General features: G+C 51.9%; 7 protein-coding genes across 7 annotated transcripts; 3 read left to right on the top strand and 4 right to left on the bottom strand.

The window, feature by feature from the left end:
* Positions 1-24: 24 nt before the first annotated feature.
* SEPMUDRAFT_150372 (uncharacterized protein) lies at positions 25-1,152 on the bottom strand. The gene is made up of 2 exons (XM_016906125.1): positions 901-1,152; positions 25-838 (listed from the first exon to the last, which is right to left on the bottom strand). The coding sequence occupies exons 1-2, from the start codon at positions 975-977 to the stop codon at positions 178-180; spliced, it is 738 nt and encodes a 245-aa protein (XP_016759554.1). The 5' UTR covers positions 978-1,152; the 3' UTR covers positions 25-177.
* A 416-nt stretch (positions 1,153-1,568) lies between these two features.
* SEPMUDRAFT_150371 (uncharacterized protein) lies at positions 1,569-3,578 on the top strand. Its single transcript, XM_016906124.1, has one exon. It carries the CDS (start codon positions 1,589-1,591, stop codon positions 2,879-2,881), a length of 1,293 nt encoding a protein of 430 aa, XP_016759553.1. The 5' UTR covers positions 1,569-1,588; the 3' UTR covers positions 2,882-3,578.
* A 243-nt stretch (positions 3,579-3,821) lies between these two features.
* Positions 3,822-5,712, bottom strand: SEPMUDRAFT_150370 (IMP-specific 5-nucleotidase). The gene is made up of 6 exons (XM_016906123.1): positions 5,570-5,712; positions 5,504-5,514; positions 5,431-5,451; positions 5,226-5,377; positions 4,382-5,078; positions 3,822-4,286 (listed from the first exon to the last, which is right to left on the bottom strand). The coding sequence occupies exons 1-6, from the start codon at positions 5,592-5,594 to the stop codon at positions 3,948-3,950; spliced, it is 1,245 nt and encodes a 414-aa protein (XP_016759552.1). The 5' UTR covers positions 5,595-5,712; the 3' UTR covers positions 3,822-3,947.
* A 256-nt stretch (positions 5,713-5,968) lies between these two features.
* SEPMUDRAFT_69041 (uncharacterized protein) lies at positions 5,969-8,454 on the top strand (the record flags this gene model as incomplete). Its single annotated transcript, XM_016909850.1, has 1 exon — positions 5,969-8,454. The coding sequence occupies one exon, from the start codon at positions 5,969-5,971 to the stop codon at positions 7,781-7,783; it is 1,815 nt and encodes a 604-aa protein (XP_016759551.1). The 3' UTR covers positions 7,784-8,454.
* Positions 8,455-12,517: 4,063 nt separating this feature from the next.
* On the bottom strand, positions 12,518-13,781 carry SEPMUDRAFT_47200 (C4dic_mal_tran-domain-containing protein; the record flags this gene model as incomplete). The annotated part of the gene is made up of 2 exons (XM_016909027.1): positions 12,518-13,361; positions 13,420-13,781. 2 exons carry the CDS (start codon positions 13,779-13,781, stop codon positions 12,518-12,520), a joined length of 1,206 nt encoding a protein of 401 aa, XP_016759550.1.
* A 2,646-nt stretch (positions 13,782-16,427) lies between these two features.
* On the bottom strand, positions 16,428-18,415 carry SEPMUDRAFT_89000 (alpha/beta-hydrolase). The gene is made up of 2 exons (XM_016910491.1): positions 18,121-18,415; positions 16,428-18,060 (listed from the first exon to the last, which is right to left on the bottom strand). Exons 1-2 carry the CDS (start codon positions 18,206-18,208, stop codon positions 16,730-16,732), a joined length of 1,419 nt encoding a protein of 472 aa, XP_016759549.1. The 5' UTR covers positions 18,209-18,415; the 3' UTR covers positions 16,428-16,729.
* Positions 18,416-18,798: 383 nt separating this feature from the next.
* SEPMUDRAFT_150367 (uncharacterized protein) lies at positions 18,799-19,278 on the top strand. Its single transcript, XM_016906122.1, has one exon. It carries the CDS (start codon positions 18,859-18,861, stop codon positions 19,240-19,242), a length of 384 nt encoding a protein of 127 aa, XP_016759548.1. The 5' UTR covers positions 18,799-18,858; the 3' UTR covers positions 19,243-19,278.
* Positions 19,279-20,002: the final 724 nt, after the last annotated feature.

The following is a 20,002-nucleotide window of genomic DNA, read 5'->3' as shown; positions in this document are numbered from 1 at the left end:
TATCGTCAACCGTGGCTGTATGGGTACCTACCTAGCCATATACAGAAATTGTACATCGTACAATAAACAATAGGATAACGCTGTAATGTCCAAAGGCTTGTACACGCGGCCAGCATATGCTTTTCAGTGCCAGCAGCATAAGATCACCAGCTGCTTCAACTAGGAAACTCCAACAATCTACGAAACGTCTTCTGTAAACATAGACCGCCTCTCTAAGGGGCTGTCGTCTGTGCTTGACTTCTTCTTGTGCGCGCTCACGCCTCTCTTGCCGCCGTGATAGGAGGTATCAGTATCAGGTCTCGGACTGACACTACGCATGCTCATGTTACTCTGCTCCGCACCATCACTGAATGGGTTGAGATGTGATCCGCCTGCTCCTCCTCCGTGAACTTCCTCATCGTAGCGGTCGTCCAGCTCTCGTTGTCTTGATCGACTGCGCCCTCGTCCAGCTTCTAGACCACCAATTCCGATATGAGTGTTCTCGGCGTAGCCGTGTCCTCCGTATGGTCCTTGTGCGGGATCCTGTAGGCCCAATTCCTGCTCCTCGTAGTAGCCTGAGGCCTCGTTGTCTACGCGCGCATCCCACGCTTCGTCTGGATCTAGAGGTCCGAAGCCTCTCCGCCCTCCTCGTGGTGCTCCGCCATAGCCGGCTGTGCTTTCGTATGATCCGCCTGGTGTGCGTTTATTCTGTAGCGCATGCCACTTGTCCATAACCCAGCCTTGCACGCCGCCGGCACGCGGCGCAGGCGCTCTATATGTTGGGTCCTCTCGTTTCTTCGCGAATGGATTCAGCGGCGGTGGTGGGAGGCCTAGGCGATTGGCTCGCCATCTCGTGTAGCTGCGATAGGATGTCAGCCTGATCGTGGTCAAGCTGGTAATACCTGTGGTTAATGTGCTCACCCAACATAACCTCCTGCTGCCGCTATCAATGCAAAAACGAGGATAATGAGAAACACTCCCCATCCGGATATCGCCATTACTTATGGGCGTCCCATGCAATACGGCGATGCGCAGAAGCTGGCGCTCGAGCGGGAGGTACTGACTTCGTACGGGCAGTCGTTGTTCGTGGGAATCGCGCTGTTCAGGTAGTGCGTGATCAGGTGGTTGAACTGAGACTTGGAAAGTTCGAAAGGTCCGGCGATATGATGTTCGGCTTGAAGTCGTGGTCGGTTTCGCAGCCCAAGAGTACGAGCACAGCCTTGACGCTGATCCATGTGAGGCGCAATCGCATTTTAAGGTCATCGGGCAAGAATACGCGAGCGATGATGGTATGGATTCACTCTGCAACTCCACGTCTAGAACATCATCCGATAACACGGACATATATCCAACTACCTGTACTTCGTCCCGCCATACAGGAGATGGATGCGGCAGAGCCGTTATCTGCTCAAACAGAGGGCAAAATTGACGGAAGACTAGCAACGCTCTTCTACAAGCCCACCGATGGCGACGAGGAAGGCGGACTTGGCTACGTCGAAGGCCACAAAGTCTGTACGTTTTCGCAATAGATAATGATAGAGATGCACTTGCTCAGTCAGATTAGTTCTGACTATATACACGTTGAGCAGCCGCAGATTCGCAATGGACTATGATTCCAGCTAAAAACATCCTTGTTTGTGCTCCCACGCAAGGCGGCGAGGAGGGCGATCACCACTGTCTCTATGTTGAAGAGAACCAAGATGCTGCACAGGACTCATCAGCGTCTCCGGTGTTGTTCAGAAAAGTCATTCTGAACAACCCCCCAGACTCGCTGATCAAGGAGTTCATAGCTCCAGCTAGTGGAGCCAACTGGGAAACCAGGCAAGATCGTGGAGGTGTACAGGCCAACTTCCACATTATCGTCTCTACTGGCTCTGGCACTGGCCTGGCACTAGGAGTATGGAATCAGCTTGTGAAGCCAGCTCTTGACTATATCAAGGTTCAAGAGAGCAAGGACTACGTCCTCCATATCACCACGTCAGAAAACAGCATTTCTGATTTGACACGAGACATTCTCCTGCCTCAAGCGAACCTTGGTATCAGCCAATCTGTGATGTTGATGAGTGGCGACGGCGGAGTGGTCGATATAGTGAACACTCTTCTTTCTGGCCAGCGAGGTCATAAATACAAGAAGCCAAATATCGCGCTCCTACCTCTTGGCACTGGCAATGCATTGGCACACAGTGCTGGACTCACTCAGGATAACAGTCTTGGTCTTAGAACGTGGCTGCGAGGAGGCCTGAAAGAGCTTCCATTATTTTGTGCGAAATTTTCCTCTGGGGCTCGATCACTTTTTGATGAAGCTCGCCAAGAGCGCCCGCTTCATGTCGAGAACGACGTCGCTGTAGCTTATGGCTCTGTCGTAGCATCATGGGGCCTGCATGCCGGCCTTGTTGCTGACAGCGATACCACAGAATTCCGGAAATTTGGCGTCGAGCGTTTCAAGATGGCCGCTCAACAGGCCCTGGCTCCTAGCGACGGATCACTGCCTCACGTCTACAAAGCGAAAGTCTCAATCCAGCGTCCAGGCGACCGTTCGTGGCACGTGCTTCGAAATGGGGAGCACGCATACGTGCTCGCGACGTTGTGCAATCAGCTGGAGAAGAGTTTTACCATAAGTCCCGCATCAAGTGCTCTAGATGGCAAGTTGCGTTTGGTACACTTTGGTCCCATGAGCGGAGATGAAGCCATGTCTATCATGGGCAAGGCGTATCAGGGCGGACTGCATGTCAATGATGAGCGTGTCGGGTACGAGGAGATCGAAGCTCTCCGAATCGAGTTCCAAGAAGAAGAGGGACGATGGCGCCGTGTGTGCATAGATGGCAAGATTATTCGAGTCGAGAAAGATGGTTGGGTTGAGGTTCGATCTGGGCAGGCAGGGGTGGTTGATCTCGTGGTATGAGCAGGCTTGCATACCAGCAAAGACAGGTAAACCCCTCGACAGTCACTTCTACAGTACTTGGGTTGGACCGGCGCATGGATGGGACTTCTTCACTACGGCGCTCAATGGAAACACCGCATTGCACAGCACAAGGACGCCGCATTAGCATCGCTGCAGCTTCAAGGACGGACGAGAAAGCAGAACAAACCTCGCCGGATTTAAGATCGAGCAACCACAGAGTTTCGGAGCAGATATCTCCCCAAATTCCGACACATGCACTCGAATCAAGAAGTCTATTCCTTCGCTCATCTTCCTCCTATCCATCGAGAGAAGGGGCTCACTTCGCAAGAAGCGCTTCATCGCATTCCGTCGATCAAAATGGATATCTGTGTGGCTCCGGGTCTGGAACCAACCTTCGTGCCTACCTATCTCGTCGTGCCACGACACTGGAGCAGCTGGGCTAGGATCTGCGATTCAACAGTGATAGTATACTATCAGGTATGGCTTGATACACGCATCGTGTAATCTTCGCGTCCCTAGGCGAGCGGAAATCTTGCTGTCTCACTCATTGGCGAGCGTACCTAAATGATAAGCTCAGTTTGAACGATAATTTGAATGGACCTACAATGATGCAGGCCCCGAACTATTATACTAGATCGTACGACTACCTTGTAGATATTATCTATGTACGTACTCAGGATTCAACATGATAATGATGGGAGTCGCTCCTACCGGGCTAAGCACTGGGTCGTCATGCTACAGGTTTTTGGGCAACCCTAAGGATTCAAGATCTGATCATGAACCACAAGCACCAACATGCGGAACCTGTCCTGGGGCAGTGCAATACGCCTATAATAATGATGCGAGGCTATCAAGGTTAGTTAAATGTATTGATTCGCACTGGACGCATCGAGCCGCTGCGAGGACCCAACTTTTGCGGAGAGTGGATAGCGAGAGATCGGGGTAAAGTAGCCTCGCTCTTGATGCGAGTGCAGCAGCGTCGATGACAACGTCTCAGATCGGAGCTTGTCGTATCAATACACATCATATTGTACCATATCGTATACAGCAGCCGGGTGCCCCCATCCTACTTGCTCGCCTCACCCATCTCCAGAATCTCATCGAGAAGATTCACCGTCTCGGCCGGGTTGGCAATCCAAGCAGTCGTGGACGCGAGCCGCGCTTTAAAATCGTTGGCACCAGCGCTAAGGAATTGATCTCCCACATGCAAACTCCGACTGCCCTCAATCCCGCCAAAGTAACTCTGACATGCCATTACGCCCCAGGACTTGTCGCCAATGTCGACAAAGACATCGTTGCCCCCGTTGAAAGCGCAGAAGGGAATGCGCTTGCCTGCATCGGACATTTCGAGAATGCGCTGGACGACCAGGACAGTTTCTTCAAGTTGTTCCCGGGATAGCTTCCCCTGTAGGAACATTGTCAGTGGGCTCAGGTAAGGAAAAGGGGGATCATGTCAAAGGGCCGACATAACGAGACAGTGAAGATGGATATCAGTGTTACCTTTGGTGGATATATTCCTACTGCGCGTTCTTTACGGAGTACTTGTACTGGCATGTGCATTGCCTGAACACAATCCTTCAAAGCTGCCTCGGCAACATCAAGCAAGTCGGCGATATTCTCTTCTGTCCAATTTTTCATCTCAGGCAACCGCCACTCATCGTAGGAAATGGGCTGTAGCTTGTGTGGAGCACTGGTATCGAAGCGGAAGAGGAAATTGGCTTCGCCACCCATTACCACAAGTCTGTTGTTCAGATCGAGATTGTGACTCTCAGCGGCGACGGCATCAAGAAGCCCGAACAGGCGTTGATAGTACTTCTCGGCTTCCGTATAGCCTGCTGCTGTTACGATGCCGATGCGCGTCCCGTTTCTCATCAGTGCAAGAATCCTCTCGATGACAGGATTGTCGGGCGAGAGGTTGTGGCCATCGTCGTAAAGGGTGACATCTCCATCGAAGGTGACAAGTTCTAGCTTGCCTGATCGCATGAGGGACATGGCTTGAGCCGTGTTAAGGATGAGGCGAATATCATTGAAAGAAGGTGCGACAAAACGACGCGAGGATATGAAGCGCTTCTTATCTTGCCAGTCAAAGGCGTCCTGCAGTGGCAGAGGAGTGAAGAACGTGCCAATGGAAGGGACAAGTAATTTAAGCTTGGATCTGTTCTCCTTTCCTTTTTTTTGATGAGCGATGTGGTCTACACTAGAAGCGACAGGTCGAGGGTAAGCAGGTCTCTCCGAAGTTGTGTACTATTTCCACCAGCCTGTCTCCCAGCCCCTTGCCATAACGGGCTCGAGATGGGAAACTTGCCATGGACAGCCGATGCCCTTCGACCTGTACTTCACTTACAGTAGCTCTTCGACGTCCTGCATTATTTGAGCGTAGCGCAGGTGAGCTGACTTGGCCATGTTGGCTACGCTGGGCTTGTCTGCCTCGTGGATGTTGGTAGGCTGTGAAAGGAGCACGAACGGCACGGCCAGGAGGCCTTTGATCCATTCAATCTGATAACATTAGCGGAGGAAGCACACAACCGGAAGTCTCAGAGAAAACATACGAACTGATCTCTTCTGTGCGTCTACACAGCATGAGTCCATGCCCGTGCACTCTTTGATTGACGGCAAACACACCTTCAAGGCATCTGTTTCAAGTCAGTGTGGGCGTGCCTAGGCAGCCATTCACCTCTTTGGACTTACACTCGACACGGTACCGGGTGGTCATGATTGCTGATGTGACGGCGTGGTGCCGCAGTAGGAGAAGAAGAAGATGATGATGACGACGAAGAAGAGGAGGAGGAGGAGGAGGAAGAAGAGGACGAGGAAGAGCTTCACATGGAGATGGACAAGGCAAGTGCTGATCGTTGATGGTCACGGCACGAGGAAGGAGCGTCGCCCAAAGTGGAGCTCGGATCTCGCCTAAGGCTGGCTCTCTTCACATGCATGAAATTGGACCCTGCTGTCGATCACTCTTGCCGATCATTTCTCGTCGTCACTTCCACAGCTTCCACAGCTTCCAGTCTTCCTTTTCCCTACCGGTGGGCTTCAGTGTAGCCTCACAACATCTCGATCCATCAACATCTCAATCCATCAACAACCATGCCTGAAGGCGGCGCATCTTTCCGACCGTGGTCGTCCACCGAGCAGGGCACTGCATCGCTTGGAGAGACATTGGCGCAGATCCAGGCTGAGCGCGGCCATTTTCGCAATATTACAGAAGAAGGCCTACGAGCGGAGATTGCTGCCGAGGAGAACGGTCAGGCTTCTCAGTCTGCTAGTGGTGACGAGGAGGATAGCGGGCAAGACGGTGACGCAAGAGATGGGAGGCGGCAGCCAACGACACGACAAGAGCTGTATGCAATCAGAGAAGAGCTCACCAGGAGAGCGCAAGAAGCACACCAAGACGTGCTCGTCACGCTGGACATGGTATCATTGCTGCAGACCACTTACACACCAGCACAGGCTGCTACCACCGTGTCACCAGCTGCCAAGGCGATTGTTCCGCTGTCGTCCCTCGGAGCAGACCTGTGGGCTCGCACTCCCACCGACCCTGCGCGCGATGCACAGGATAGTCTGATCGCGACCAATGTTCGAGCCAAATATTTGAGCGAAAGTGCCGACAGTCTGTTGTCTGCCGCGTCGAGACTCGAAGATAACGTGAGGAAGGAGACACAGTATTGGGATCAGGTCCTCGATATATCGGCCAAAGGCTGGAATGTCAGTCGGATTCCTGGCCAGAAGCAGCGTCTGTTAGGCGTACACTTTGGCCTTAGTGGCAGTGCGAGTGACTCCACAAGCCGCAACATCGCCGCGCTGATTCCAGACGATGAAGGGAACATCAAGCTTGAGCGAGGAGTTGGCAGCCGCCCGAAAGCGGTCAGGGCGATCGTGAAGCGAGGCAGCCAGATTGTGGGGAGCTCAAAGCTGCCAGTCTTACTGGACACTAGTGAGACTACTCTCCAGGCCAGAATTCGGCATGCCAGGGATAGCATCTTCGACGAAGAGCTCTTCCGCGAGATGGTCAGAGAAACGCGGACACTGCTTGCGAGAGGGGTGACTATGAGAGGATCAACCATCGTGTTTGAAGTCTCGGAGACTGAGAGCCCCGAATGCGTGGAGCTTGAGCTGGTGTCTCTCGACGAAGACAACTCTTTGCCCTTCGAATGCTCTAGGGAGTCAGATCACCTAGCTCAGGCTACTCTACTAGCTGCCCGGCTTCTGCTCAATCGTGCGCACCGCGAGAAGATCAAGAAAAAATCATTGCTTCCGCCACCAATGATGCCCGCGGAAAACAAATTACAACCACTACTTATCCTTCGGCCGATACTTACTATGCTGCAGCATTCCTCACATGTGCTGCAAATCAATGCCTATCTCGATACACTAAACCAACTCTTGACGAGGGTGGGTCTCCCCACGACTATCAACACAGCTCGCGTGGCACTACCAATGACTCCGCGAGGTGTCGTTGACACTGAGTCGTTTTTAGATACTTTACTACAGCCACTCTCAGCAGAAGCCAGCATTGGGATAGACTCATTTCCGCCGTTCAAACTTGCGACTGGAACGTCTTTGCAAGATGATGTGGGCTTCACGTTTGCTATCATCAGAGACGGCAGATCTTATCCCTGGGATTGTGTTGCGGATCTTGTGGAGGAAACTAATCAATGGCTCCCTGACACAATCCATCGTTTCATCAGTCTCAAGACCGAACACTGGATGTTCCAACAAAGTTCAGGCCACCTTGTCAGCAAGACTGATGGAGCCCACCGCTCCGCCTTTGTTGATCTGGATGGCTCCGCAGGCACTATCGAGTTGAAAATGGGGAAAGAAAAGGCGAGTTGGTCGTTAAACGGCGATAGTGCAGAGCAAGGCAGTATCGTGGACGCTTTGTTAAAATGGACGAAGGACTAGAAATCTTCGTGACAATTTGTGCTGGTGACATTGACGAAGCCTGCGACAACAGCTCTCCCGCTGAATTCAGAAGCGACGACCGCTGCTTTGGATTCTGTTGCGACTCTCTCGAAGTCAAGAAAGGGGAAAAAAGAGAAGATGAAGTTGCCAGAGGAAGATGCTGCTACCGAGCTGCTCCGGGGTGGCGATAACGCGGCGGACAGTAAGAAAACGCAGCAGACTTCGTCACAGTCTGCGCAGTCGACCATCATGGATGCCTGGAACGCAATCAACATCGGCGCATTCCGCCGAACCCATGGCAAATCCTGCCATTAGCTGCAAACCGCCACCAAAGTTGGGTTGTCGCAAGTACAAACCTTTTCACTGGCGCGCGCCTGAAGACTATAGTAGTGACGTCTACTACGGCGTCGCTGTTCGACTTCAAAAGTGTACCATCAACTTCTCCAAGTTCCGTACTCCAAGATACGTATCCCCCGTTGGTACAATTCCGACAGCTCACAAGAAAGGCACGCATATCCTTACGTGCATCAATCTATACATCAATCTACCTATTCATCTAGTTGGTGACTTGTCCGTGCAAACAAACAAACCAACAGACAAACGGGAGGAGAGGCGAGGCTAAGGCCAAAGAAGTATCGAGATCAGCGCGACTATATGTTATATGTATCTTCCTTGCCAATCGTTTGGAGGAGGCATTGTGCGTAGCAGGCCAATTTCGAAGCTCTTCCTCTTTATATCAAGCGATCTGAATACGATACATTATTTGCTTCTCCTCCTTGATAGCAGCTACCTCTACTAATGAGTCCCTCGTCTAAGTCATGTAGCATTCTGATTCCTACTTTGTTCACACCGAAGGGCATTCAGTGCATCAATCTCGTCTCTTTCCCTCAATCTCTCCCTGCCGCCGTACAAATGGTTCAACCAGATCTCATATAACTCGTGATCCTCCCTTTGGTTGAGGTGACTTATTTCCAATACGACACTCTGCAGCCTTGCGGCTCCGGCACGCCTTGCTATTCCATTGCCGTCGTCCTACTGCAAGACACTTATGGTCAACTGTCTTCCGCTGATAGTAGGAGATGCTCGAGCGCTCTTCCGATTGTGGATCATCCTCTTCGGGGTGGTTGACCAGGCTGCTGGGGTTATGGTAGAATGGGTTGATTTGGCTGCTGAGGTTATTGCAGAATAGGCTGATTTGGTTGCTGAGGAAGAGAACCACATTGTAAGGTTGGGGGGCACCCGCAACTTGAGGGAGAAAGTTAGGCCAAGCCGACAGCCAGCTCCAAAGTTGGTCAGGACGGAGAGTCATGGTCGTTGGTATCCCGATGCGCGCGAGGAGAGAAGGTCGACAGTGAAGAAGGCCTCAATCTCCGTAGAGGCGGGGGATCTGCTGATTTAGATATGTCGTCCCAGAGCAGCATAGATTACGGCAGTGATGTGAGGGAGATCAGCACTGGAGTGCAAGGTTAGTTCTTGAGGTCGAGCAGTCTCATATCCATTGCACATACCTGCGTAGCTGTCTGTCATGAAGGTGTCGTTCGTGCTGACGGCAGCACAGACAATGAGAGGGAAGTGAGAGACATTGAGATTGTGAAGTCGGGTGTCCTCTCATCTCCGTAAAGTGTAGAAAGCAGCTTGTGAAGCAACCGGAAGAAGGCAAGATGTAGGTAAGGTAGCTAACAAGTAAGGGTGGAGTTGATGTCTGTGGAATGTTTTCTGTCGAGTCGGGCTGTCTGCAATACTTAAGTACCTTAGTCTTTGCCCGATGTTTTCCTTCCCTTCTTTGACCTGCCGCAAGGTGCCACCTTCTTATAGAGAATTCATGCATAGTGCGTGCGTGAGAAGGGGCAAGCTGGCTTTGAGAAGGGGCAATGTGCTATAGAGAAAGGGCATATTGTCTCCGTAAGAAGGTAGCACCTTGTTCCGGATGTCCTCCCCTCTCTGAGCAGCATAGACAATGGCAGGGACGGGAGAGGCGATGGGTAGGCAGTATTAATAGTCTGATCTCACCTTCCATCTCCGTAGACGTGATCGATCCGCTGTTTGGTGTGAGTCTGTTGAGAGCAGCACAGATTATGTAGAACTGTAGAGATTTACGCCTATGTTTCTTGTCCTATAAGCCGGACTGGGAGAGAATATCACATGAACACAAAGAACGATGAGTTGAGGCGTGAGCAGAGAGCGGATGGCAAGGACATGGCGAAGAGTCGATACTATGTACCTGACCCGTACAGACTCTATATCATAACAGGCAAGCACAGTGCAGGGAGAAGGGGGAGAAGGAGAGGGAGAAGGAGAAAGAGGAGGGGGAGAGGGAGAAGGAAAGGGAGAAGAAGAAGGACAGGGAAAAGGAAAGAGACAAGAAGAAGAGGGAACAGGATAGAAGGGGAGAGAAGAAGAAGAAGAAAAAGGAAGAGGCAGGTCTTGGTTTCACCCCCGAGAGGGCTACTCACACCGCGCACCACGTGAAGGTGCCTGCCATAGCGCGGCTCCCCCCGACTCTTTTGCCCCAGGCTCAAGCCATACAACACCAGTGCGAAGAGAAGAAGCGCGGAGGTAAGTCGGAGAGAAGAGAGTGAGGAGGGCGGAGAGAAGAAGCGCTGTAGGAGGTGGTCGGGTCGGAAGAGAGTACAAAAAGAGAAAATTCCACCTCTTTTTCAGCGTGGGATCTCCATGCCGTTCCTGCTCTCCCTCCCCACCGCGGGTACGCGGTGGTTAGAGACCCGCCCCTTCGCCTCCTGTACAAAGTGCTCTTTGAGCACCTCGAAATTGTCGTCGACTATCTGATTCCACCTTTTATTCCATCGCTCGGACTTTCGTCTGGCTCTGGAACGCTCGATCCGCTAGATCAGCGCGGTCCACAGGCCACACGACATCTTTCGCTTGCTTTTGATTCTCCCCGAGAAGAGAAAACAAAAGCCACTTGGTGAGAAGTTGTTATCGCGTTCCAATCTCAATGTGTCAATGTAAACTGGAGAAAGAAGAAGAGGGTTGTGCAGAGAGAAGAGATTTTCTTTATACCCTTCGAGCGGGTCTGCGGGTGACTCAGAGACGCTGCGCCAGATGTTCTATCCGGGGAGGCCGAGCTGGAGGGCTCGGTTGACCACGGATGGTAGAGACAGTTTTGGGTTCTACAACGCTGCAATCGACTTGTGTGGATGTGCTGAAAGCTTTACCCGTACTGTTCTGTAGGGAGAGCCAAGTGTGTAGTGAGCAGTTCCGTGGTACGTGTGGGTATCAGGGAATGTATCTTTACCTTACCTGACCAAGTTTAAACAGATATAACGCCGAATCTCTGTTTCTCTGCTCCATCCACCACGGACCTTTCATGGCCCTCTGACGCCCTGGTGCCTCGCCTCTAGACGAGACTCACGTCGAGCGAGTATGGATTCTCTATTCTCCAAGCTGGTGTAGTACACAACCTGACCTTTTCGCCTCAACACACCAGGTCTTGCAAGTCCCGCTTGCTCCGGCCGGTCTCTCCGTCTGTCTACCTTCTTCTAATAGAATCCACATCTGAGCTTCCCGGATTGGAGTCGTGTAGGGTAGCGGTACGCTTGGTAGTGATATTAATAAATGTATAAAGCAGAGTAGAAGGTACCATGTTCTTGATATAGAGATGGTTCCTTAGGTAGGTGAGAAACCTAATCTATAAGGTAGTAGGAAGTCGGAACTCCAATATTCTCGAATTGGAGAGAGGGGAGAGTGGAGATCTGAGGTATATGTAGGTATTTTTAAATAAATCAATATGTGTACCAGTCTTGCGAGAAGGAAAAAAGGATTTTTAGCGGGCGTTTCTTTAGGGATATATATAGCAAGTAGCGAGTGTCCCGGAGCCAAGACCGCGGAGCCTTAGGCCAATTATTACCTAAGGTATCTGCCCTTCCGCTTCGCCGATGTACTGAACGGTACGTATATATATATATAAAAGAAATAGGAGGCTGAACGATCGTATAAGGAACAGTAGAAGACAGGGAATCAGAACTTTAGCTACCCTGTATACCTGTAGATAACAAGTTTGTTATAGCCCAAGGCCCGAAACAATCCTCTAGACTTCCACACAATTTCGGGTCCGAATTTTCATGTTTTTCCACACACAGGTAGTTGACATAACAGAGTTGGCAAAGCCACTCCAGCCTAGTCACAGTCCAGTCTAGGACAAGCAGTTGAACCTGTGTTTGCTTGTAGTTATTCGTTTGCCGATGACGATACAAGAACCAGTAGAACTGACTGACTGCCCCAAAGCCAGAAAGAAGCACGGAGCCACTGTTTCCAGCAGGATGCATTCACTTGTCTGACATTGTGTGATATTCTCATTGCCTCAGAGAGCTTTGCTTGCTTGTTTGGTTGGGACCGAGGACTTCTGTGATGATGATAAACAGTATTTATGGCGGCGACAGACTGGGACGGAGCCTCCATGACTGACTGAATGTACGGAACAGAGCAGCGGTCGGCTGGTTGGTACTATCTGTCGCGACGAGGCGTTTGTCACTCGGGGACTTCGACTGGACTGGCATATGTATCGGAGTGGGCCGATACCGAAAGTAATCTGTACCACTGGACCTGGGGTGTGCTCATCATATCAAGGAGGTAGCGCTCGCTCCACGGCCTGCTAGCGGAAACTTCAAGGCCTGGGCAAAGAGCTGTTGACCACCACGTCTTGAACTTGGGCTCAGGGCGAAGACGAAAGATTTCTTGTCTCTGGTTACCGAGACACAGCTGTCGACTGGCTCTTCACGCCGGTAGAATCCCCGCTTGAGACTCTACGGTGTCAAGGTGTGGTCGCCTGGGCGTGCCGGACACAGAGCATTGTCTGGGACCGCACACCGGCGGCGGATCCGCACTGGCTCTTTTCCATCCGCCTTCATCTTTATCTTCTTGCTTCTGTGGCCAGAGGATATCCTTCTTAATGACAGCTCTGATCATGAGGACGAAGACGATAAGCCATAATATCATGACCAAAATGGTCATCGCACAGCCCACAATTCGAATGGCGCGATTGTTCAACGCTTTGCCCACTGCAAACGTGGCGGTCGTCAAGGCCGTTTGTGGAAAGACGTAGGAGTAGAAGCTCATGGCGAATGTCATTTGGCCATTGACACAGTTCCAGTGTGCTCCGACGGATACGATGAAGAACCAGAATGCCAGTCCCCACAGCCACAGGCCAAACCAGATCGAAGCGATCTTGCTGACCTGCCCTGCCAGTTGTCCGTTGCCAGGGAGAAGAAAGTCTTTGTCGACCACGTCCGGTAGAATGTATCCCATATTCACGATGCCGCTGATGGTGAAACCGCTCGGACCCACGCTGACGAACATTCCCGGTCGCAGGTTCTCTGTGGGCAGTTTTTGTGTCATGAGGCGATAAATGAAAGCGGCATATATCATGAGACTGAGCAGGAAGCCAATACCCTGGAAGACATAGCCGCCAATGATGACAGCAAGAGCTGCTCCCGGTCGAGCCATGGTCGAGAGGTGGTCGGCGAGGGTGGCAGCATGCGGCCCAATGACGAGAAGAGGATAGCATGGGAAAATCCAGACGGGAGTCATTTGCGCGACGGTGAATGTTTGTGTGGACCACCTAGTATCATTGTCAGCTTAGTGTGAGACAAAAGGCGGTGGGAGGTGGGATGTGGTACATGATGAGATAGATACCACTGCTGAAGCACACCGCCAGTCCGCAGTATACCCAGAACAGTACCTCCATGGTGGACAAGAGCCATTCCTGCGACACTGCTGCTTGCGATAATCCATATTGCGAGACATTCAGCAAGATGGTGCCGATGCTGATGATGCTTGCGGGAACGAACAGGCTCTCGGTAGGATGCAAAAACGACTGCTTGAAGGTTGCTGGGTAGAAATAGAAGCGCAACGACATCATCACCACGTTGAACAGGAAGAGCACCATGTTGAAGATGAAGAAGATGCAGCCGATTGCGTAGAGTCCCCTGAACCGGTAGGGAACTTGATACAGGACGTTGGCAATGCCTCCCGTGGCCATCTATGACGCGTGTCTTTCAGTACCATGTACCATACATACAGGTAGCCATCAAACGTGAATGTGGTTTAATAGTCAGGTACTCATACTTACAGTCATGGTGAACCACGTGAAGGTGAAGTGCTTGATCCTCTGCTTGAAATGAAAATGCTGAAAATGTTCCGAAACCTCAGTTCTGATCCGACGGAGGCTCGTCTGACTCTGCCGCTGACTGGGACCTGATCGTCGCGGAGTAGCCGATGGTCGTCGTGGTGGTGGTGATGGTAGTACTGGAGATTCCGCCTTCTCGGGGTCTTGATGATGGCCTCTCTGGGTCCGGTTGGGTGCGGCGGATCGTGCTTCGTGATAGTCCAATCTGTCTGCCTCGGACGAGCTGTCCTGCAGTTTGGGCCACTCTTGATCACTGCCAGATGACTCCATCATGACAGCTCGTCGTCGTCGTCACGGGTCGTGCGACAGGAGTGGGAAGATGTGTCAAAATTTGGCAGTGCATCCAACAGCACAAGCTCTGTTACGTGGGCAGGACGTGGAGTCGATGCCGTCTGCTGATCTTGATGAGAGTAGTACATGTAGTATCGTGAGGTCGGTCTCTCGGCATCTTCACAGCGGACAAGCGAGAAGACAGGATAAAGAGGTCAGGCGCTGAGTTGTACGGGCAAAATGATCGTCGTTGTTGGACAGGGAAAACATCGTTGCCAGCCTTGGACACACACGCATACCTTACCACCTAAGGTACCTCTGGGCGGCGTTGAACCAACAACAACTTCAATCGCACAATTAGCCGAGATCCTTCGGCGGCAGCAACAACAACACGTCAGCCGTCACAACGGAGCAATAACTTATTCTACGAAACACTTGATATGCGGCTTACCGGTAACATTATCAAGGTCCCATTTTTGACTTCATACGCACCGATACTCGACTTGTGATTCGCGATCGCGGGCCCTCCCCCTCCTCGATAGTGCGTGCAGATGCCGCCATCCGAGGAAGAACACATCAGTTGAGGTACTTAGGTAAGGAATCGATTCGATGAGCCTCGTCGACGATTTTTTCTTTTCTCTCGGCGCCACGGCAGAAAGTTGGTAACAAGAGACATGCTCTCCCTCCCCTACGGAAGCGGGCTGAGCTCAACTTCTGCACAGTTGTCGACAAAGTTGTAGTTTTGGAGAAGATAAGATGGTGATAAGGCCACATATCTGGGATCTGAGACATTTGCCTGAGATATGCTCTCCGGAAACATTTATGACTTTTTATTTTCTTCGCTTCTTCAGCGTGCACGATGCCTCTCAACCGCTATTCTGGCTGTTTGAGATGGCTGTTCTGGCTGTTTGGGAAGTGTAGAGAAGACGTCCCAGGCTGTCAGGCATCAGAAACCATCGGTATACGAGCGCAAGCATTATGCTGGCAAGGTATCTGCATAGCAGCATACCTCCAGGCTCTAGCCATCATGACATGCTGGTACGATCCTCGTCCACATCGTGGCAATCTTGCGCAAGAGCTACATGTATACCTACATACAGGAAACACGAGACCATGCGACCGTAAGGTCAGGTATGGTAGGGTAATAAGAAATGTAGCCAAGGTAGTATGACCCAACCCCAACATGAACCTTCGCCTTGAAGAAAACTACCTGGTATCTACACGGGCATGTATGTATGGACGAATGCTCATGCACACTTGTTTCCAGGATCTTTCTCTCAACCCGCCGGGCCTTTGCGCCCATTTTCTTCCCTTATGTACTCCCAAGTCCGCCCAAAGCCAAGCCAACTTCATGTGCCGTCTTTCCCATCCCTCAACTAGGTATCATACCTTACCTTACCTGAATGGACCTTGACTACCTACTCCAAGCTACCATAAACCCTCTCCTTCCGATCCTGTCTCGCGCGCACCCACGGAATCTGTCTCAACAACTTCGCCAGCGATCCCGGAGCCGAAGGTCTCTGATGATGAGACGTTTCCATCTTACGGACCTTTTTTTGGAATTTCTCGGCTCAGCTTGACTTTATTATAAGAGAAAAAAAAAAAGACTAACATCTCACGATGGCTGTACAGGTACTCACAGTAAGGTGGGTAGGATTATGATGATGGTGATGGTGATGGTGATGGTGATGATGGTGATGATGGTGATGATGATGACGATAGTGATAATGAGACACCTACTTTAGTTCTGCGCCAGAGCATGCCTTTCACTCCTCCTCCTCCTTCCCCATTAGCGACAGAATGGCTGCTACGTCCTTGCTGCTGCTTCTCGCGGGTCCCGGATGTGTGGCTCAGGTAGCGAGAGGGACTGTCGCCGCGACGGCTATCATGACTTTCACGGTAGGAAGATGAATCCCGTGCTGGTGTCGTTGATGTGCCCGCAGTCGTCACAGAGGCTTCAGAGAGTCTACCCGTGGAATGATACAAGGGACTGAGATATCTGGTGTCGCTGCTCTGGCGGCGATCTGCTGCCATTGATGCTGGTCTGTCCTGCTGTTGGGAATGATGATGATGATGATGATGCTGATGAGTTGGCAGCAAATAATCGCAAAGAATCCAGCCAAGAGTTCGGCCGGCCACCTGTTTGCGCTTCTATCTACCTTACATATACCTGACTTGTTTTATTAATGTATTATGTCTCTGCAGAAAAAACAAGGTTTCTGTCAGTTGGTCCCACCCATTTCCACAGCGTTTCGGAGTGCCCCCTGGGTCATCCTTGCAAGTGTAGTATACCAGGTATTGTACGGGGTGTCACCACTCGCCACATCGGACTGTCTCTCCGGTCTGGAGAACGTCGCTTGCCGAATGCCGAATGCCGAGCATACAAGTTGGCCGATGTAAAGGTGCCATGGAGTGTTTTTAGCTTTGAATGGGCATTTCGCGGTGGCCAACATCCACCAGTAAGGAAAGGAGGTACACCCTGTACTTCCTACCATGCTGACATGTCCATCCAGCTTCAGCGGCCCAGCCGATCAGCCACCGTTGGTCTGTACCACGCTGTCCGCGCGAGGCGCCACCCTGTTCCTCTGCACATCACGCAGTGTGTTCCATACATCCAGCTTCCTCACCCACATCTGATCTTCGGCCACCATCGCCGCGCCCGAGGGCGACAACAGCCGCACCTCGAATTCCTCGTCCGTGCTCCAGCCAATGCGGGCACTGTGTCCGCCCGTCAAGAATCGACTGAATGGCGCAGTGAAGACGAGCACATCGTGCTTGTCCTTTTTACTGAAACCTGCTCGCCAACCGGAGAACAGCCATATCGGCATGTCCATCACGTGCGATACGCCCGCATCGGGGCTGATCCAGTCATCCACACCTTGCGGACGCCATGCAATGTGATATCTTAGCACATCGTGCGTAGTCATGCCTCCGTACATTAAGCACTGCGCAAATCCTCGGGTCGCCGCGTGACATTGGACGTCTGCCATGATGTCACAATATACGGAGTTCCAATCTGTAATGTCTCGGGCATATCTCTGGACCAATTCATTGCAGATGTCAGTGGGGTAATGGGCCTTGAGCTTCGACATGAGGGCGTCGCGAGAGAAGATCGCGCGCGAGGGCCTACTGGGCTGAATTCCGACTCTTCCAGTATGCTCGTAGAATAAGCGTTCATCGCGACTGTCGCCAATCACCACTTGTACATTTCTCTGCTTCAGCCGACGACCAAGCTCCCCATTCCAAATGGAAGCCATCAGCCACATGGGTACGAAGCCACCTTCGCCATCTGTGACGGGCTTGAAGTCGATCTCGAGTGTGCGGACTGCGCTGAGAAGCTTCTCAACTGGCACATTGCGCAGAAGCTGGATCTTCTCTTCACCGCTCAGATCGAGCTCAATCAAGAGCTGGCTACAGATTTCGTCAAATTGCCTGCTTGGCTTGAAGGAGTGCGCTGGCTCAGGTTGTATGCTAACAGCTCCACTGAAGAGAAAGGCTCTTCGAATGATGCGGTTATCCGGAGGCTGAAAAGCGTCATAGTGCAATTGCAGTGCAGTGATGAGCCCAGAGCCACCAGCACTGATGTTGTTTGGGTTGCCTCCAAAAAGATGTATATGGTCGTACGTCCACTGCAAGGCCATTCGTAGGTCCCACAAGCCAAAGTTTCCGGCAGAATCACTGCTTCGTGTCGCCGGATCCATACCATCTACCATGAGCTCTTCACTTGCGAGGAATCCCAGGATACCGACACGATAGTTGGCAGATACGATAATGCGCGGTTCTTCGTGATGTTCTCGGAAGAGGTCGATGGGATCCAAGTAGTTCTGTTGCATGCCATGGCCGCATTGCAGCCCTCCAGGAGCTAGAGAAAGTTAGCACAGCATGTCCTCGTAGCAGATCCAGCAGCACCACCACCACCTACGGAAGATGAATTGAACAGGCCAGCCTTTCGAGATTGTCTCCACTCCCGCTGGTACCCATATGTTCAAGTACAAGCAATCTTCATCCATGACCACATCCTCGACTTCCTCCCACTGTGTGATATCCACTGCTCCCGATTCACCACCTAGCTGCGGACATATGGGCCCGAAGCGGCGATAATCCCTCAAATCGTCGTCCCCATTGGAAAAGATCCAGTCCGCAGGGAGCGGTTCTGGCCTTCGCCATCTTCGACTCCCAGTCGGCGGAAGCGCGTATCGTACCCGTGCATAGAGGTGGTATATGGGCTGATAGCTCTTCGTGTCGCTGATTTCGACCCCAACCAGTGATCCTCTGGCGGTCCTGAGAATGTGATTCTTTCGCGTGGAGTTGGTCGCGCCAATCTTCTTCTTGTTCTTCTTCTTCAATGATCCCACGTGGGTGAATGATTTGACTGCGCGAAGCATTGCTGCTGCCTAGAGCATGTATGCATGCACTCGGCTGTGACGATTCAGCGACAGCCTCATGCTTTGTTTACTGCTGTCTGCAATATGAGAGGGACAGATGATGTTTCTGCTGTTGCCAAAGCCGTTTGTCTGCGATGCGTGTTCGGGGAGCGGCTGGAAGAGATGCGAAAGTTGGTGCCCGCATGAGGGTTCTGGACACGGCCATGACGATGTTGGTTTGTACCTGGTCGTACCGGGGTGTCTAGTGTTCAAGACTCTTGCAAATTGAATTTGAAATGTACCTGGTATCCTTGATCCCTTGGTCTGCCTGGGATTTTCGAAGCGATCACTTCGGCCTCCCCGCAAAACGGATATGTAGCGGATTGCAGCCTAGCTCAGGCTGCACTATGATGGTGTCTGCTGTCGCGTCCCGTTGCTTCTCTTATTGCTCAAGAGGAGTTGAGATCCGGAACATGAAGTTGCTGTGGCCACTTCTGTCACCTACAGGTCCGCGCAATGTGGAGCTGATAATTTCACCACAGAGCAACCACACTGCTTCCCAGGCTTCCCAGCGACAAGGGTGCGATGACCATAGATCTACATATTCGCCCATCGAGCACCGCAAGAGCGAGACCGGCTTGGCAACTTGCCAGAGACGTGGCTCATTATGTGCTCCCTAGAGACAGATCAGCCGTTCTCAGTGGCTGGAGCAATGGATATATCGTATTTTGAGGACTTGTAATTCCCGTCACTCATACCATAAATTCTTTAGCATGTTCAAGGCAGGAGGAGATGGTTTGGGGAGTGTCCAATATGAAGAGCTTCATCGCTGCTTTAAGATTGGGCCAATTCAGGTAGATGTCGTGAGGCTCAGATGATGCTGCACATGATCGTCGTAACCGCTCGTTAGTAGAACTACACGTGCCTACCTAGCCAGAGGAGTCGGCTCGAAATCATGATAGGTCTGGTGCGATGCTGGTTGACTGAGACACGAGGATACGAAGCTCTTCCTGCCTTGTCCTTGACCTCCGGGTGTCCGACGTGAGAATTTGGTCATGCTCTCCTTCAGCGCCACGCAACGAACATGCAGCCCGCAAAACACACCCGATATCCGCACACACACGAAAGTCTGGAGATGGAGCGAGGATTGATCGGCGAGGACACAGAACGGTCGCGGCGCCCGAGCGTCTCTGGGCCCCTGCGCCTGGGGAAAAGTCCCATACCACCTTCTAGACCAGGGATGATCATGGATGCCTTGCGGCGCCGCGGCGGACCAGGCATCAGCGCCAACTTCGATTGGCTCTTGCTGACCTCACTTGGAGCGGTCAGGATTCACGCGCAAGCTGTGAAAGTCCTTTTGATGATCGTGGAACAGCGTCTCGTCTCTTGCGGACGCATGAGCACTTCGGAGCGTTTGTCCCAGTCTGGAAGAGTCCCGTG

This window comes from Sphaerulina musiva (genome assembly GCF_000320565.1).
Source record: "Sphaerulina musiva SO2202 unplaced genomic scaffold SEPMUscaffold_7, whole genome shotgun sequence".
Lineage (NCBI taxonomy): Eukaryota > Fungi > Ascomycota > Dothideomycetes > Mycosphaerellales > Mycosphaerellaceae > Sphaerulina > Sphaerulina musiva.
The sequence above is the reverse complement of the archived record's forward strand: the minus strand, read 5'-3'. Positions and strand labels throughout refer to the sequence as shown.

What these genes read in the sequence shown, in the direction of transcription:
- SEPMUDRAFT_150367 (XM_016906122.1), top strand. Translation starts at nt 18,859, where the DNA reads ATGTACCTGGTATCCTTGATCCCTTGGTCTGCCTGGGATTTTCGAAGC.
- SEPMUDRAFT_150371 (XM_016906124.1), top strand. Translation starts at nt 1,589, where the DNA reads ATGATTCCAGCTAAAAACATCCTTGTTTGTGCTCCCACGCAAGGCGGC.
- SEPMUDRAFT_89000 (XM_016910491.1), bottom strand. Translation starts at nt 18,208, where the DNA reads ATGGATGAAGATTGCTTGTACTTGAACATATGGGTACCAGCGGGAGTG. An exon ending in GCCTGTTCAATTCATCTTCC is followed by an intron (nt 18,061 to 18,120) that starts GTAGGTGGTGGT and finishes AACTTTCTCTAG; the next exon opens with CTCCTGGAGGGCTGCAATGC.
- SEPMUDRAFT_150372 (XM_016906125.1), bottom strand. Translation starts at nt 977, where the DNA reads ATGGCGATATCCGGATGGGGAGTGTTTCTCATTATCCTCGTTTTTGCA. An exon ending in GCAGCAGGAGGTTATGTTGG is followed by an intron (nt 839 to 900) that starts GTGAGCACATTA and finishes ATCCTATCGCAG; the next exon opens with CTACACGAGATGGCGAGCCA.
- SEPMUDRAFT_150370 (XM_016906123.1), bottom strand. Translation starts at nt 5,594, where the DNA reads ATGACCACCCGGTACCGTGTCGAGT. An exon ending in CGCACAGAAGAGATCAGTTC is followed by an intron (nt 5,378 to 5,430) that starts GTATGTTTTCTC and finishes TAATGTTATCAG; the next exon opens with ATTGAATGGATCAAAGGCCT. An exon ending in CAGGACGTCGAAGAGCTACT is followed by an intron (nt 5,079 to 5,225) that starts GTAAGTGAAGTA and finishes TGTCGCTTCTAG; the next exon opens with TGTAGACCACATCGCTCATC.